This window comes from Malaya genurostris, chromosome 3 (assembly GCF_030247185.1).
Source record: "Malaya genurostris strain Urasoe2022 chromosome 3, Malgen_1.1, whole genome shotgun sequence".
NCBI classification, from domain to species: Eukaryota; Metazoa; Arthropoda; class Insecta; order Diptera; family Culicidae; genus Malaya; species Malaya genurostris.
In genome coordinates this window covers 152,886,121-152,902,526 of record NC_080572.1, presented here as the reverse complement: position 1 = coordinate 152,902,526, position 16,406 = coordinate 152,886,121, and the positions used below count along the sequence as shown (strand labels likewise).

Genomic DNA, 16,406 nt, shown 5'->3' with positions numbered 1-16,406 from the left:
CCTAATTATATTACTGCTTTGCCCTATTTCCTGAAAAAATCTCCACAATAAACGTTTACATTCTAAAGGAAAACGTGTATTTGTTGATGTAAAAGCTTCTTCTTGTAAATTCGGAAATGAATGATGCAGGAAATCATTTTTGTTGTGATCAGCAAAGTGCACGGAGGTGTGAGTAAATTAGCGAAATTAATAAATGTTGCCTAATATGAGTAAAAACAGATGCCTTTAAACGGTTTAACTTAAGTTATGCACTGGCAATTTTTTCAGTAATTTGATTTTCTAGCATTGATAGTATATCATAAGAATTTCTCTTATCTGATTCTGATGCCGTTTATTCAATTGTACTCCATTTGAAAAGGGAACGTGTGACGGAAGATCTGTACCGATAATGATCGATATGATTTAAAATTCACTAATCAACTGATCATGAGAAGATTCTCCGGCAGTGATCTCGTTTTGATGAGGTTTTGGTCTTTATTTTCTCAGCCCTGTATGCTACACTAAGAAAATATTATTCTTTACCTAAAACAATAATATATCTGTGTACCCCTAGGAGGAATGAAACATATGATTTAAATGTTTCATCAATTCTAACCAAATACTTTTGTTAATTTATATAATTGACATTAATAAAATAATTCCGATGATTTGGTGTTTTAGGGATATTTTTTAATCTAATGACAGCATGTAATAAATCGATTTTCCCCTCATATTTGTATGATTTGTCATACATATTGAGAATGTATTGAGATGAATTTCATTTATTTTAAATTAGTGACATGTGACATAAGGGGGGTGGGGGGTCCTTGCTTCTGTGACAAAGGGGGGATGGGGAGTCGAAAATCGCCAAAAAAGCGTGACGTCTTTTATGTACAGCCCCTAATGTATTTATAATGGTTTCGCAACGGAAAATAAACCGGTTTTCAACTAGTAGCTAAAAGCACAGCTGTGATTAAAGGATATGTTAGAATCAAGTAACGATAACTTACAAATGATAGCTAGTTCAATGTTTACGTTATAAAAGAAACACTGCTGTCACCTTGTCATAAAAAACATGTTCGTGCTCTTGTTGCAACACAGTTGGGTTAAGTGGTATCAAAACTAGTTACGGGTTGCTACTATTGAAGTCAAATAAACTTAGTTTCAACTAGTAGCTAGAAGCATGGTTGTGATTAAAGATATGCTTGGATTAAGTAACGATAGCTTATAAATTATATTTAATGCAATATGACACAAAGATGTTATGATTGGAAACCTAAATAACTATTTCGAAACTAGTTATGTTAATATAAAACATTGCTGTCACCATGTTTCAACCAGTATAACATAAAAAACTTATTCGTGCTCTTGTTGCAACATAGTTTAGACTTTGTCGTATCAGAACTAGTTGCGGATTGCTACTTGGGTAGAATCTAAGTTTGTGGAAATCGGTTGAACCATCGCACAGTGGTTCGAATTATTAAAAACGTGGACATAAATCAGTAGCTGCCAAACCGTTCTTTTAATGCATATATTTGCTTTTAAGAAATTATTTACAAATACATACCGCGTGATTTGATTCTATCCCTAATTGTTCATAGCCTACTTTGACTAACAATATAACTATAACTTTTTTTCTGAAGAGATAGAAAATTATTTTCTTCTACAAAGTTTTAGAACTATTGAAAATAATTTACTTTGTCAAATATACCAAAAGTCTAAATTGCACCGTTTCGGATATACATATACCAATGTCATATACCAATCGATTCAGCAAATGTCCGTGTGTGTGTCTGTATGTGTGTTGTCAACTAAGAGGTCGAGATCTCAGAGATGACTGGACCGATTTTGATCAAACTAGTCGCAAATGAAGGGTCTTCCCGTCACCCAGAATGCTATTGAATGGTTTTGAGATCGGATGTTTACTTTCTGAGTTATACGAAGTTTTATGTCAAAATTTTCAGTATTTTGTCAATATCTGTCACAATTGACATTGAAAACAGAATATGTTTCTAGACTTAGATTTCGCACGGTAATAGCTATCCAACAAGTCATAGATTGTTAAAATCCGTCCATTTTTAACGGAGATATCGTTATTTTTGTGAAAACGACTTTTTGCCTTATTCCAGTAGTAGGAGTTTTACGCGTTTGATGATAAAGCGCTGTTTCGGAGCCAAATGAAACATGATTTTTATACTGTTACATACAATTGTTTCGAAGTACCAAAAGGACAGTGTACATCATCTTTTTTCATGGCATTTGCCTCGGACCGATTTTAGCATCGTTCATTTTTGGCAACATAATCGTTCGAATATAACATGTAAACTAGATGATGGTACCATTTTCAAGTTGAAAGTAATTCCATAATTATTTCGATTTAAACTATTTACAGTAATAAATGCTGGAAGAACATAAATCCTATATACCATTCGACTCGGTTCGTCATGATCAGCAAATGCGTGTGTGACAAAAAGTTTCACTCAATTTTCTCGGAGATGGCTAAACCGTTTTCTACAAACTCAGATTCATATGAAAAGTAGTATACTCCCAAACAATGTTGATATAGGATGATATGTGAAACGAAATTTAAATTGTGTAACTCATTTTTCTCGTAGATGGCTGAACCGATCTAAGATTTAAATGAAAACTAATTATCTAAGATTCAAATGAAAAGTTTTAAGATTCTGTAAAGCTTCTTGTTTTTCAGTCAGATCCAACTTCCGGCTTAGGGGATATAGGGTGATTAGTATAAAAATGTCTATTTCACATAAATTAATCAGATTTATCGGGTTTGCAGATTTGGGTAGTCGATAACCAAATAAATTCATTTCAGTTTTAGTGGTATTTAGTTTCGATTCGGAAGTTACCCAAAAACTTAATTCGCCATTCGGCTACACCGATTTTCGAACTCCGATTCCAGTATCGAATCGTTTCTCAAAGCTCAATCGTTTTCACAATATAGAATTATAGGATGATGAATTTTTAAAATTCAAACCGATATAGAAGATGACAGTCCCGAAAAGCTTTAAAGTTGGACTCAAAACTATTGCAATTAATTCATCCTATGGCCATACGAATCGGTTTGGGTTATGCTGGTTCCTGAATAACGGCTCTGGAAGTACCTTAAATAATCGTAAACTCTAAAGTGGAACTTACTGCGACATATCATGGAATGTTCAAACGATTATCACACGTTTAGATTCAAATTCGATCTGATTTGCTGTTTAGACATTACAAAGTAATGAGTGATTAAAATCTCAAATTGCCGCTTAAAGCGACGGTCGTTAAAATAATGTCATGAGAACTAAAACATCCCGGAATATTCATGCAAAAAACACATGCGGATTGATAAAAAAAAGGTATCATCTCACTGCTAGGTGGATTAAGCACGTTTTTACCTTTGATAAAATCTTACACCGAAGCGAAATATGCAACTTCAGCAAAAATACTTCAAATGTTTTTTTTCTTCAAAATGAGATAGAAAAAAGTTTTTTTCTTGTAAAAAAAACTACCCCCTTAACAAAAATTAAGGTGCCGCTTTCTAAAGAAGCGTAATATAATCTCTTAAAACTTCTTCGAAGACACGTTAGCTCTTAAAAATCAGTGAAAGTCAGTACAGATTTTTGACCGTCTTTTTCCAGTTTTGGACCACTGTGTATCGCTGAGAAAAGTGAGTGAGATCCATTTTTTATATATGACCACTATTTCCGGTGCTTCCGGAACCGGATACCGGGAACCAGGATAGCCGGAATCGGTTTGTCTAGTTTCCTACTGATAATGACTATCGATTTGTGTAGTTTTGAAACCAGTTTAGAAAATTTTTCAAGTCTGTTTTTTTCGCCGATTCAAGTGACGGTGTACAATATTGAACACATTTTTCCCTATAACTCCGGAACCGGAAGTTGGATCCCGATGGAATTCTGGAATTACGTATGGGACCATAAGACCTTTCATTTGAATCCAAGTTTGTAGATATTGGTTGAACCATCGCTGAGAAAAGTGAGTGAGATCTATTTTGGTATATATGACCACTATTTCCGGTGCTTCCGGAACCGGATACCGGGATTGATTTATGTAGTTTCAAAGTTTCAAAGAAACAATGAATCAGAATAACATCAAATTGGGTTTATTATCGAAGTGACAGCGTAATGCGTACAACAAATTGAAAAATGCAAAAAAAAAACAAATCATTTCCCGCTCAATCGTTGATTGTACTGTATTTGCGGAAATGTCAAAAACTTTTACCTCGTGGGTATGAGTTTCATTATAAAATGAATTCTCACCGTAAAACTTCAATACTAATCTTAACCGACTGTAGCGTATTCAAAATATGCAAGCATAAAGGTGGTATTTTTAGTATTTCGGAAGTCTTATTCTTTGTTAGAGTTAGTTACTGCAGTGCACGGAATGACAAGGACGTTAATCCAAACATATGCTTCGTGTGTATGTGTAAACAGATGGTTTTTCATAATTGAAAAATGGATGACGATGAGAAAACACAAACAGTTGAAATTGGTATTCCAAACAAAACGCAACTTTCAAACAAGCCTAAGCTTGGTAAATTGTTTAAGACATATCCGAGAAAATTAAGCAAAGAGTAAACAATGCACACACAGACATTTTTTGATCTCATTGACCTAATCGAATAGTACATAGGCACTATGATTTTCCGGGACTCCGTTCAGAAGTCGGTTTTACAATTTCTTTCTATTGTTTTTATAGAGAAAGACGAAAGACGAATTTTGATTCAAAAGCATGAAATAATGTCAAACGAAAGTTTATTTCAAACTCAAACTTTCGATCAGCATCCATCTGATAGTCAGTTGAATATACTAGAAGTAACAGAATGAACAAAATATTGTAAAATGTATAGAAAAGCTTACCTCAAATTTTAGAGTTGAAATAATATAATATTATATATTATTGAGATATTATATTATATTATATATATTATTGGTAGAAAAATGTATCGAAAGTCCACTGCGCTCAATCACCATAAAATATTCTTAGTTTATATGTGTCGGTTTTAGATCATGCGAAAATTCGTTCAACTCAAAAGCGGTCACGTTTTGGCGCGCACTCCCTATCATTGAATTTCACCCTAATAGCAAATTTAACGGTGGATAATGTCAGGAACAATAGTCGTCGTGGATAAACAATGGTTTGTATATAGTATTGTCTACTACCACATGCTAATTTAACTAGGAGATGCAGATTATTTGCAGCCTCTGTCAGCTTGGAGCGAAATCAATCTTCAGTTCAGTAACGCCATCGCACGGTTTCACATTCAACATATCATGTCAGCTGTATGGGTGCGCAGTGTTCCGAATTTGACATTTCCCTCCCCTACTTCTATGTACGAGATTCGATGCGGACCTTAGGGCACCATGTTCACAAAAAAGGATGTTATCAATGATTTGTTCGGTAAATGTGCGAGATTGGTATCGGAATATTTCGTAGCGCAGTAAATTAAAACTGTACCGGTCAAGCAAGTGTATAATACCAGCGTGAAACGAAGAATGCATTGGATCTGAAAACAGAAAACCATCGGAAGCTGGGAACCATTCAAGGCTTGGAAAGTTGAAATCACTGACGATAAGTAAAACTAGAAATATACGACTACTTGCCAAGGTGGAAAGTTTGGAAGCTCCTTTCACCACACCTGCCCGCAGGACCAGGCCGACTGATGAACTGGCTGCGACGGGAAGATTGCGTTGGATGAGTCGGAGGCTTCCACATTGCTATCAACAGTGTTTCCCATTGTTCTGTATTAAGTTATTGCTGAACGGTTACGTCAGTTACATCCGTTAATGTAGGCGTTGGAGACATATTTTCCTCGAATTTTCGAAAATTGCGGGATCCAAAGTAACGGATTCCAAAACAGGATGGAGGCCAACTTTAAACGATACGAACGTCATCTTGCTAATGTTAGAACCTTTGCAACCAACTCAACTACCACTGGATTCTGAGCCATTCCCAAATTGGCTCTCACAATAGAAGGAATGTAATTGTTGGTGACATCCGGACGAACGCGAGACAAATACAACCAAAGTTTATCAATTTGTTGTTCACACACTGGAACACAAACGCCGTCGTATTTGTTTCGACCCGGTTGACACGCAAAACCTTCAAGAACAGGTCTGCGAGATCTCTTGGCCGGACGATAATGTTCATAGGATGGCCAGGGTCTATTGAACGGTTTAGGTATTTGTGGAGTTGACTTGGATAACGATTTGATCTCGCTTTGTAGGCCGTTTATTGCTTCCACCTGGCGCAGAACGAAAGAATGTAAATCGTTATCCAATTTACAATTGACTTCCAAAAATCACACAGCGAATTGCTTACGGAGAAATAATTTTAAAACGCAAGAAATACAGACTGATTTTATGTTGAAATGTCATGGACTCGTTCGAACACTGACTTATATTATCATGATATGAATAATGATGCTAGTGCGAATTGTTGATTTCAGCTCGTCTTAGTTTCAAAGCCTTGTAGGGTTCTTGATAATTTCAAACCGTCTTGGCAATACTCCAAATGCATGTTCGACATCTCTCCTAGTGGACTCTTGCTTTTCGGCAAAGTGCTGAATTAAAAAAATAACACAGTTAAATAAACATCAGTTTTATGTAATGAAGAATCGAAGATTTTTTTAATTATTTGCAAAGATTAAGCGTTAAGTATAGAAGAATAAATCAGAAGAATTGAAGTCAATTTATTTTTTAATAATAATAAATTACTTTTATTTTTAATGACCTGTCGTTTTTTGGCCGACAGGGGATGGGATGGTTTGTAGCAAGGTCGATAGCTTCGGGGCCATCGGCCAATTAATATCCCATGTTTTATGTAATACCATTAATAGTATACTACCTAGATCAAAAAGTTTCCGGAATCATCACCGTGTGGCTCAGTCTTAGTCACCCGACTAGATTTTTTTTAGGTTTCAACTGTGCGTGGTATCGATTGTGTACAATTTTCAAAATGGAATTGAACGAGTTTGCATTCAATGGAACGACGGCATTGCAAATGTTAGAAGAGTTTTTCGACAACGATACTCTGAAGAAAACAGTCGTTTATCAATGGCACGAACGTTCCAGAAGTGGCCGTGTGCCTATAAATGATGATGAGAGATGCGGTAGGCTATCAACATCGTAAACCGACGAAAACATCAACAAAATCAAAGAATACATAACCGTAGACCACAAATTGACTATTAGAAAGATGCCAGAGGAGTTGGACATTACTTTTGGCGTTATAAGATGTTTGCGTGAAGCAATTCGTTGGAAAAGACAAGATTTGTGGGTAAACAACTCGTGAATCTTTCACCACGATAACGCACCGTCACACAATGTCATCGTTATCCGTGAATATTTGGCTAAAAACGAAACCATTCAGCAACCAACGAATTCACCTAAATTGGCACTCTGCAACTTTTTCCTATGCTGCAATAATAGAGATATACTTTATTTTCGAAATTGGAAAGCTCAATGGATATCCGGAGTGTTCAATCCAAACAATCCTCAACAAAAAATTAAGATTGTTGAAAAAACAATCACTTACAACTCTGCCATCGGAAAATTTAAAAAGAATATCGGTGGACTTCAATCCAAACATTGTACATCTTTTAAAATCAAAACCAAATAAATTTGGTTTAGATTTAGTATTCAGCAGCATGAACTGTCAATTGAAAAATTTACTAGGTTCTACAAAAGATCCTACGGATAATTTGAAAAAATCTGGGGTGTACAAAATCTCGTGTTCTCATTGTGATAAAATATATATTGGACAAACAAAGAGAACTCTAGACATCCGTTTCAAAGAGCACGTCGCTGAAATAGCGAAAGCGTCTAAAGAATTAGAGAAATGACTACCACATCATTTCAAGTCAAAAGTAGCTGAACATGCCTTTCCTGAAGATCATGAACTCACTACCAATGACATTCCAACCCATTGAAATTAGACACAGCCGAAAGTTTAGAAATCTTCAAAAATAACTCCATTTCTTTATTAAATTGTGACCAAGGAAGTTCACGCTGTTCAAGTTATTACCGAAACATAGGATACAAATAGATTTAGAAAATACTTAATCTCCTAATCTCCCACTTCTTCAGTTTGTTACCCTCCGCTGACAATCAAACTACCGTCCTACCCGTTTGTTACTACCTTGTTCTTCCCGTTTTTACCCGTTGACAATAAGACATTTCGTACAAAAGGAGCAGCATTACAGCATTCTTTCAAACAAACATATAAAACCGATACGCTGAAGAAGTATGTAAATAACATTCCGAAATATGCGTATCTGTATTGTAACTTTTGTTATGCTTCATTAAAGTATATTTATTAAATTCCGGGAACTTTTTGATCAAGGTAGTATTCTGCTGGTGGAATTTTTCCGATGTATTGGCAATAACGTTCATCTATCCATCACATTGATATCGTTGTTGCATCCAAGTATTCCGAAAATACATGCATAATCCACAAATCTTGAGATGTCACCTCTTCAAGAATGATTGCTGGTTTTTTTTTTGTCTTACCCTGGCCTGTCCAAGCAGTGGGACAGTTTTTCAATTGCCAGTGAGTACGATCGAACAATTCCAACATTTCTGAAAAACCCTGCTCCTTGCCAATTCGCAACAATCTTTGTACATTCTCACGGTTTGGTGAGCGAAGGTATTCTGCACCAAAAGTGCCTTCTACTCTCTGACAGAATTCTCGTAGGCATTCCAAGAATAGCGGCCCTTACACGTTCATTAAAAGTGTCATTACTAAGTAATGACACTTCTGCTCAAACGCTCGTCATTACTGCATTACTGTACATCATTACTTTTAGCATTACACGTTCATTATTAATGATGAGTTTTTGTAACAAATCCAGCAATAGCAATAGCAATATTTTTATTTTCGTTTAGCTGAAAATAAATTTGATTTGCCATTGAAGCGTTAAGGTTAATGAAATATTAACAATTTAAATCTACACTTTGTCATTTTTTCGCGTATAGTTCTAAAGATATTCAGCACTTCCACAAAAAAATAATAAGAAGAAATAATGTTGGTAATGATGGAAAATCCAGAATTCCATCATTACTCGTGTCATTACTGAACTCGTAGACCTTACACGATCATTAAAAGTGTCATTACTTTTTAGTAATGACACTTTTAATGATCGTGTAAGGGCCGCTAATGATTCCTTACGTATGCGGAAGTGTCGGCGAAACTCATCACTTGAAAAACTGGTGTTTCTGCAAAATAATCGCTATATAGCTGCACTGTTCTTTTTGCTGCAAATCTGTTTATATTTGGTAGTTTCCCTGGACGAGATCCACCGAATAAATGACTTGATTTAGCAGCAACTTACTTTTCAACATGATACAAAATCTGCTGGGTAAATAGTATAAGCTCATTGAATTCTTCATTGTTCATCAAACACCTCGAAAGCGTTATTCATTTTTAACTGTTTTTATTAAATTTATCATCAGACGTTTGCTTTAGAAATACGATATATACTATGCCCACCGGTAGGTATCTAAATGTGTGTCTATTATGATTACAAATTGCTAGCATAATAAACGCTGGTGCGGAAACCACATTTGCTCGAACGGATCTTGGTGGTGGTCCAAAACACCGAACTGCTTACCACAATATAAACTTTTACTGACGGCTTATTGGATGTTGAACGACTGAACACGACAGCAATACATACCCCTCCACCTACGACCTTTTTGCTTTGATTACATCGCAACGATTCAAAAAATTGAAATCGATAATCCATTGGTAGCTTATGGCGTTGCAGTGCTACACGGAGGCATGAATAAACGAACAAAAATGACGAAAACATAAACAGTAACCATTGACTACCATAAACAATTCCAGTGCACAGAGCTACACCAAACTTTTGATGAGTGCTACACCAGTGGTATCGGTGCAGAAAAAGTGTAGCACTGGTGTAGTGCAATTGGCAAAAACGAACGGTTTCAGTGCAACCTTACCTACACCGGTGTAGTGCAATTTAAAAACGAAAACGACATTAGATTCATTTTTATGAATTGACATGTAGTTTTTCGATATCTTTAAGTCTAATCGTAATCGTAATTATGCATCTAGAACTAGAACACTTCTGAACATGCCCTAAGGGCTTATTCAGTAGTGTTCTAGTTCTAGATGAATAATTTATGTCAGTTATAAAATTTAAATCTGGATTTCATAACAAGAAAAACTGACAGCCCCAGCAGTGTTTTACTCGTGTTTCAAATATACAAAAAAATAGAACGGCATCGCAGACCAGTTTAAATTTGACAGAAGAACTGGTCGAACTAATAAAACTAGAACGGCTTGCTGGGGATACGTTTGTTCCAGTTTCTGCTCTATTATAGATCTTCCATATAGAACTTCTAGCTGCTGAATTTGCTCTAAGGGCATATTCAGGAGTGTTCTAGTTCTAGATGCATAATTAATGTCAGTTTTAAAATTTAAATCTAGAAATTATAACAAAATAAACTGGCAGCCCCAGCAGCGATTTATCTGTGTTTCAAATATAGTGATTTTCACTGTCGGCTAGAAAAGATTGCGATGTGATAAGATAGCGACAAAATGCCGCAAAGATAGCGAAACTGTCATTCGCATCTATTCGAGACCACAAGCCAGAAAAAAAATATTTTTTAAATTGACCGTTACAACAACTAATTATTAAGAAAACTGCAGTCATAATTAATTCATATTGATAATGCGTATGATTATGGCTTTAACTTGCACGGATTTTTTAAGCGTGTGCTATTTATTTGACATAATGTACGATTCAGACGATCCGCCTCCTTCCGTCACCGTCACCGAAACGTCAGCTTCCGTCAAAATTAGTTTAATACTTTCTTTACCGGAACGTTCACACGCTCCGTCCGTCAAGACGTTCCGTGACGGTGACGTTACGTGTGAATGGCTCCATAAGAATACATGTAATGTTGACGGTGCCAGTGACGGAGATTGACTGTGACAAAAGAAGACGGATCGTCTGAATCGTACGTAATTATTATTTTGTGCTTAGTATGTACCCTTTTCATTTATATTTTGTATTAATCGACGCCTTGGTTTTCAAAACCTCGTGCTTTAATCGATTGTGCTATTTGTCTACTCTAAAAGGTTGGTCGTCTTTGACAGATATACATTTGTTGATGCTTTCGATGAAATAACAATTGTCGCTAAGGAATTTTACCAGTTGAAAATGCAATTGGCCTCAATCCAACAGCCGATTAATTTTTCTTTTGGCTCTAATGCTAGTTAATTTCAATACAACAGACAGCGAAGGGGTTAAAAAAAACTGTCCAATTTTCTGGCAGCGATGCCAGGTGAAATTTTAGGCGTCTGCGTATTAGAAATGGTCCTATGCGACCTCAATGTTTAGAAGTATGACGAAAAAACCAAACGAAAACCCTACAGTAATAGCAAAAGTCATTAAAATGGATGATTGTTTATAAAAATTTCGAAAATCTGCAAAAAAGTCGGCTTAATTGCAAAGTCTGCTAACAAACGAAATTTCAAATTTACATATCAATCCGCAAACCTGGCATCAGTGGTTCTGACGCTCATTATTTCGCAATCCTGCGACGATTCCGTCGCATTCTATGTCAAGCTGAAAACCACTATATAGAAAAAATAGAACGGCAATGTATACCAGTTTTAAATTTGACAGTAGAACTGGTCGAATAAATAAAATTAAAACGGATTGCTGGGGATACGTTTGTTTCAGTTTCATTTACATTATAGACCACCCATATGATTCTTGCAGTTGCTGAATTTGCTCTAACGATGATACAATTTTCAATAATTTCTTCAATTTTTATAGATGGCCATGATTTGAATACCTGTCGAATATATGAGTTATATATGAAACCTTTCAAAAACATCCGATGTTAGAGTTTTTTTTATGGGATAACAAATTCAACTACTAATGCTATAGAATATTCAATATTTTCCAACGAGTCCTAATTTAATTATTATTTCAATTATTACACAGCACTGTCACAAACATTTGACGTTGCGAGATGAAGTATACTGTCAGCTGATCAAACAAACCACTGCCAACCGTTCTTCGTGTCCAGAATCTGCACAACGAGCCTGGCGTCTTCTAAGTATACTAGCGGCATATTTTGGATGCTCAGATGCCTTACGCCCATACTTGATTGAACACCTCACATCTGCAGCATCGGATCGACGAAAACCATGCCATGGGACGGCAGCTGTATGCCTTACAAATTTACGGAAAACGGCGCGGTGTGGTGGTCGTAAAAATGTTCCAAGCGTAGAAGAAGTAACAGCAGTATCAGCCGGACGGTAAAATAATATTAATTTATATTCACGTTAAATGTATTATAAAAATTTATTTCCTTAGGTCTGCTAGGAGACAAATTTATCGGTTACCAGGTGGAGCAGAGCGAATTGTTAACACACGATGTTCAACAGTGGTTGAAGATGTCATATCAGAATTATGCTCTCTGCTGGGAATCGAAGTCCATGCAGAACAACAAGAATTCTCTTTATATTGCATTGTTCAAGGTGATGCGTTCACGATGCCACTCGCAGCCGATGAATACATACTTGATGTAACAACTGAATTGTTGAAGTCGGGTCAACCATTTTATCTTATTTTTTGCCGCTCTGTGTGGCACTTTCCCTTGAAGCGAGATCCAGCGCCTACGCCCTTATACGTAGAAGTACTGTTCAATCAAGTTGCGCCAGATTACTTGGAAGGATTACTGTTAGAATTGCCCAGTGGAGGAGGGCCCACACCTGACTACGTTCGTGACATGGCACGAATCGCTGCAATATTACACAGAGCTGCAGATTTGAATCATTTACCAGCAATGAAAGAAATTAAGTTTCTTCTACCTAAGCCTGCTTTATCATTGCGAGAACTACGCCCCGCCCAGTGGGTTGCATTGGTTCAGTCAGCCTGGCCATCGATCGCTGGCCTAAGCCCGATTCAAGTGAAAGCACAGTTTTTAAATGTATTATCCTCATGGCCACTATTTGGTAGTAGCTTTTTCGCAGTTAAACGAGTATGGTCCGAAGAAAGTCCTGCTGAAGAAATTGGTCCTATGTGGAGAGAACTCATCCTTGCTTTGAACAGAAGAGGAGTATTATTTCTTGACCCTAATACACACGAAACAATGCAACATTGGTCATTTAATGAAGTGATTTCAACGCGGAAGGTAAGACACTTCAATCTACATTTGTTCTAACCATTTTGCTCGGCTCGTGTGTGTGTGTGTGTGTGTGTGTGTGTGTGTGTGTGTGTGTGTGTGTGTGTGTGTGTGTGTGTGTGTGTGTGTGTGTGTGTGTGTGTGTGTGTGTGTGTGTGTGTGTGTGTGTGTGTGTGTGTGTGTGTGTGTGTGTGTGTGTGTGTTGAGACTCACTTTTCTCTTATAATTTTAACAAACTCAGATTCAAATGAAAAGTCTTACGGTCCCATACAAAGCTCCTGAATTCCGGAAGCGTGAGCTTTGTTGTTTCATTGGAAAGGCTGTCCATGCACGAGAAAGGAAGAGAGCGAAAAATATTCACCCATACCACAGATTCTCCTTCTCCCGTTAACAGAGAATGTCTAGCCCCACAATTCATAGCAAGCAACTATCTCTAATAGACTGAATAGTGCTGAAGATTATATATTCAGTTTATGCCAACAAACTGATGACTGACTCTCAATTGTCGAAGGTTTTGCTGTAATAAGGACATGGGTTCTTTATAGCTCTCAACAAGTCATTGAAACACCCAAATGAAATTTCAATCAAATGTTTCATGCTGGATATTGATTACAAGACGTATTTTTTATCCAGCGGGTTGATTTACTCTCATGCACTATTTTTATTAAACCCAATCAAACACTATTTAGCAGGAATTTTATTTATAGAAGTAACAAGGGTGCAGGAGTTAGTTTTTTCTCGAGGATCCAGCAAACAAAGCGCTTGTTTGTTCGCAGTATTTGCTGAGATCGCCAGATCGCCATCACTAAGCCTGCGTTCCTGCTACTTCTGTTTATAATATTCGAGTATAACTAGGAATTCTTATCCTCGATTAACTTGACACGGATTGAATAATTGATATGGAACAGTGTTCGTGGCATAAATTAATCATTAGCAGCAGCTCGCGTTCTGAGCTCGTATAAACATTCAACATTTAAGAGTCAGTTATCAGTCTGTTGGCGAAAACTGAATATATAATACTCAGCACTATCCAGCCTCGTGAAGATAGTTGCTTCGCTATGAATTATTTTGTGAGAGCAACTAGGGATGTCCGATACCGAGTCGATACTTTGAGGTATCGATACTTATTTTCAAAAATCGGGTATTTTTGGTATCGATATAGCATCAGAGCGATACTGTTAGTATCGATACTTTTGGTCTCGATACTTACAGTATCGCAACGGATTAAAGTCAATTCCCATTACGATGGATTTTTTTTTGTTTCAATGACAGAGGCTTTAACCTTAAGGGCATTCGCCACTTCGGGCCAGAAAAACTTTCTAAGACTATGTTCAGGGTTGGGAATCGAATGTTCAGGTAGGCTGCGTGAAAGGCATCGACTAACCCATCCCGCTATACCCGTCCCCAATTGAACTTTTTTTTCTTCGGATTTGACGAAGCGCCAGGCTCGTGCATGGATTGGTATGACGTGGACTAGCCGTTGTTGAAATTTGTTCTCGACAATCTCGCTTCGTCCCACAAGTGCACTGAAAGAAAGTGAAATTAGCGAAACCCATCAACAAAACAGGCACATAAAGGCCATACTCTCAGAAGATTCAAACATTTCAATATTTCACACTCATTGCACTTGTGGGACGACGCGAGGTTGTCGAGTACGAATTTCAACGACAGCTAGTCATACCCGTCATACCAATACATGCGCGAGCCTGGTGCTTCCGTTCCGTCCGTCCCTGGTCCCGTGGTAATAGTAATAGTAGTTCAATTTAAACCACAAAATTAGCTCTGACGAGCCGAAGAAAAAGAATATGTGCTTTTGCACAAACCAACGAAACTCCTAAATGTTCAATAAGAATTGGCTTTTAGTGTAGTATCCGTGTATGGACATAAAGGTTATGATATGATTTTTTTTGAGAAAAAACGTGAAATGTGAAATTCTTTGACATGGATCAAAAGTCACCAAAGGCGAAGTGCAATCTATATGGCAAGAAATATTCGTATACTAGTTTCACAACAAATTTATGGAAAAACCTGCTGCTGCTCAAGTATCAATTGATACTTACAGGTATCGATACTTTATTGCCTTTTGATACCTTGTATCGATACCCAAAATTTTGGTATCCCGATACCCTAGGTATCGATACTTTGAATCCTTCAATTGCTCGATCTCAGAATTACGCGTCTCTGCCATTTTTATACACGTGAAAAATAGGATTCAACTACTTACAGTAAGGTTTGTAGCATTGATCCCTATGGAGTGAGCGGGTTGGTCGTTGTCGTCTTGTAGGCTCGCTCTCGCTGCGGTGCTCGAAGGATCCAGTTGGTCTCGTGCTGATGCTGAACGTGAGCAGCTTCCAAGGAATCGTTGTCGTTGCGGTGCTCGAAGGTTCCGCACGGTCGCGGGCTAATGCTGAACGTGAACGGCTTACTAGAGCTGTCACGCCAATCACTTTTATTTTCACACTCACTACTATCCCACTTCTGACACCAGTCAGGGGATTTTCACAATGTATAGCCGTTTTAACGCTACAAACTGTAATCCAATATATATATATATATATATATATATATATATATATATATATATATATATATATATATATATATATATATATATATATATATATATATATATATATATATATATATATATATATATATATATATATATATATATATATATATATATATATATATATATATATAAATATTTTACACAAATGACTCTTGTGGGTTGCGTTTGGTAACAAAATTACAATAAAGAAATTTAAAACAGGGTTTTGACCTAATTGAAAGATTTTCTCCTACCACACTGGGCCATGTTTTTCTTCGTTGACGTTTGGGAAAATGAATCGCCAGTCACTTAAGCTTCATCGTCTCACTCACCATGAAATGAACCTCTCACGTCACTCGAGTCGACTCGTAGAATAGGGTGACTACAGTCATGCGACAGCGAGGTGAGATTTGTCGAGTCACCTCGCTCGACTCGCAGAATAAGGGCCAATGTCTAAATAGTAACAAAAGGTAACGAAAACGATCCAACAAATTTTAAACGTCGATATGATTCCAAACTTTTTCTAAAAATATCTTTTGTTGTCTCATAGCTGGCATTATGCTCTTTTTAAGAAGATATCTGACATTTTGAACCTGAGAGTGTTGTAGTGCAATATTTTGGTTTTGATTTTTTTAGATAACACTAAATCTTTTTTTGAGAGAACACTAAATCTCGACGTTTCATGA

The 16,406-nt window shown here is 36.7% G+C and overlaps 1 protein-coding gene across 3 annotated transcripts in view; it reads left to right on the top strand.

Moving 5' to 3' along the window:
• Positions 1-16,406, top strand: part of LOC131435110 (unconventional myosin-XV) — a 536,922-nt gene that overhangs the window by 460,908 nt on the left and 59,608 nt on the right. For 2 of the 3 annotated variants that reach the window (XM_058602644.1, XM_058602646.1), the window contains 2 exons: positions 11,984-12,300; positions 12,359-13,178. In XM_058602644.1, coding sequence (XP_058458627.1) covers positions 11,984-12,300; positions 12,359-13,178 — 1,137 coding nt within the window. Of the gene's footprint in view, positions 1-11,983; positions 12,301-12,358; positions 13,179-16,406 lie in introns of those variants that run through there. The other variant, XM_058602647.1, reaches the window with a different exon arrangement.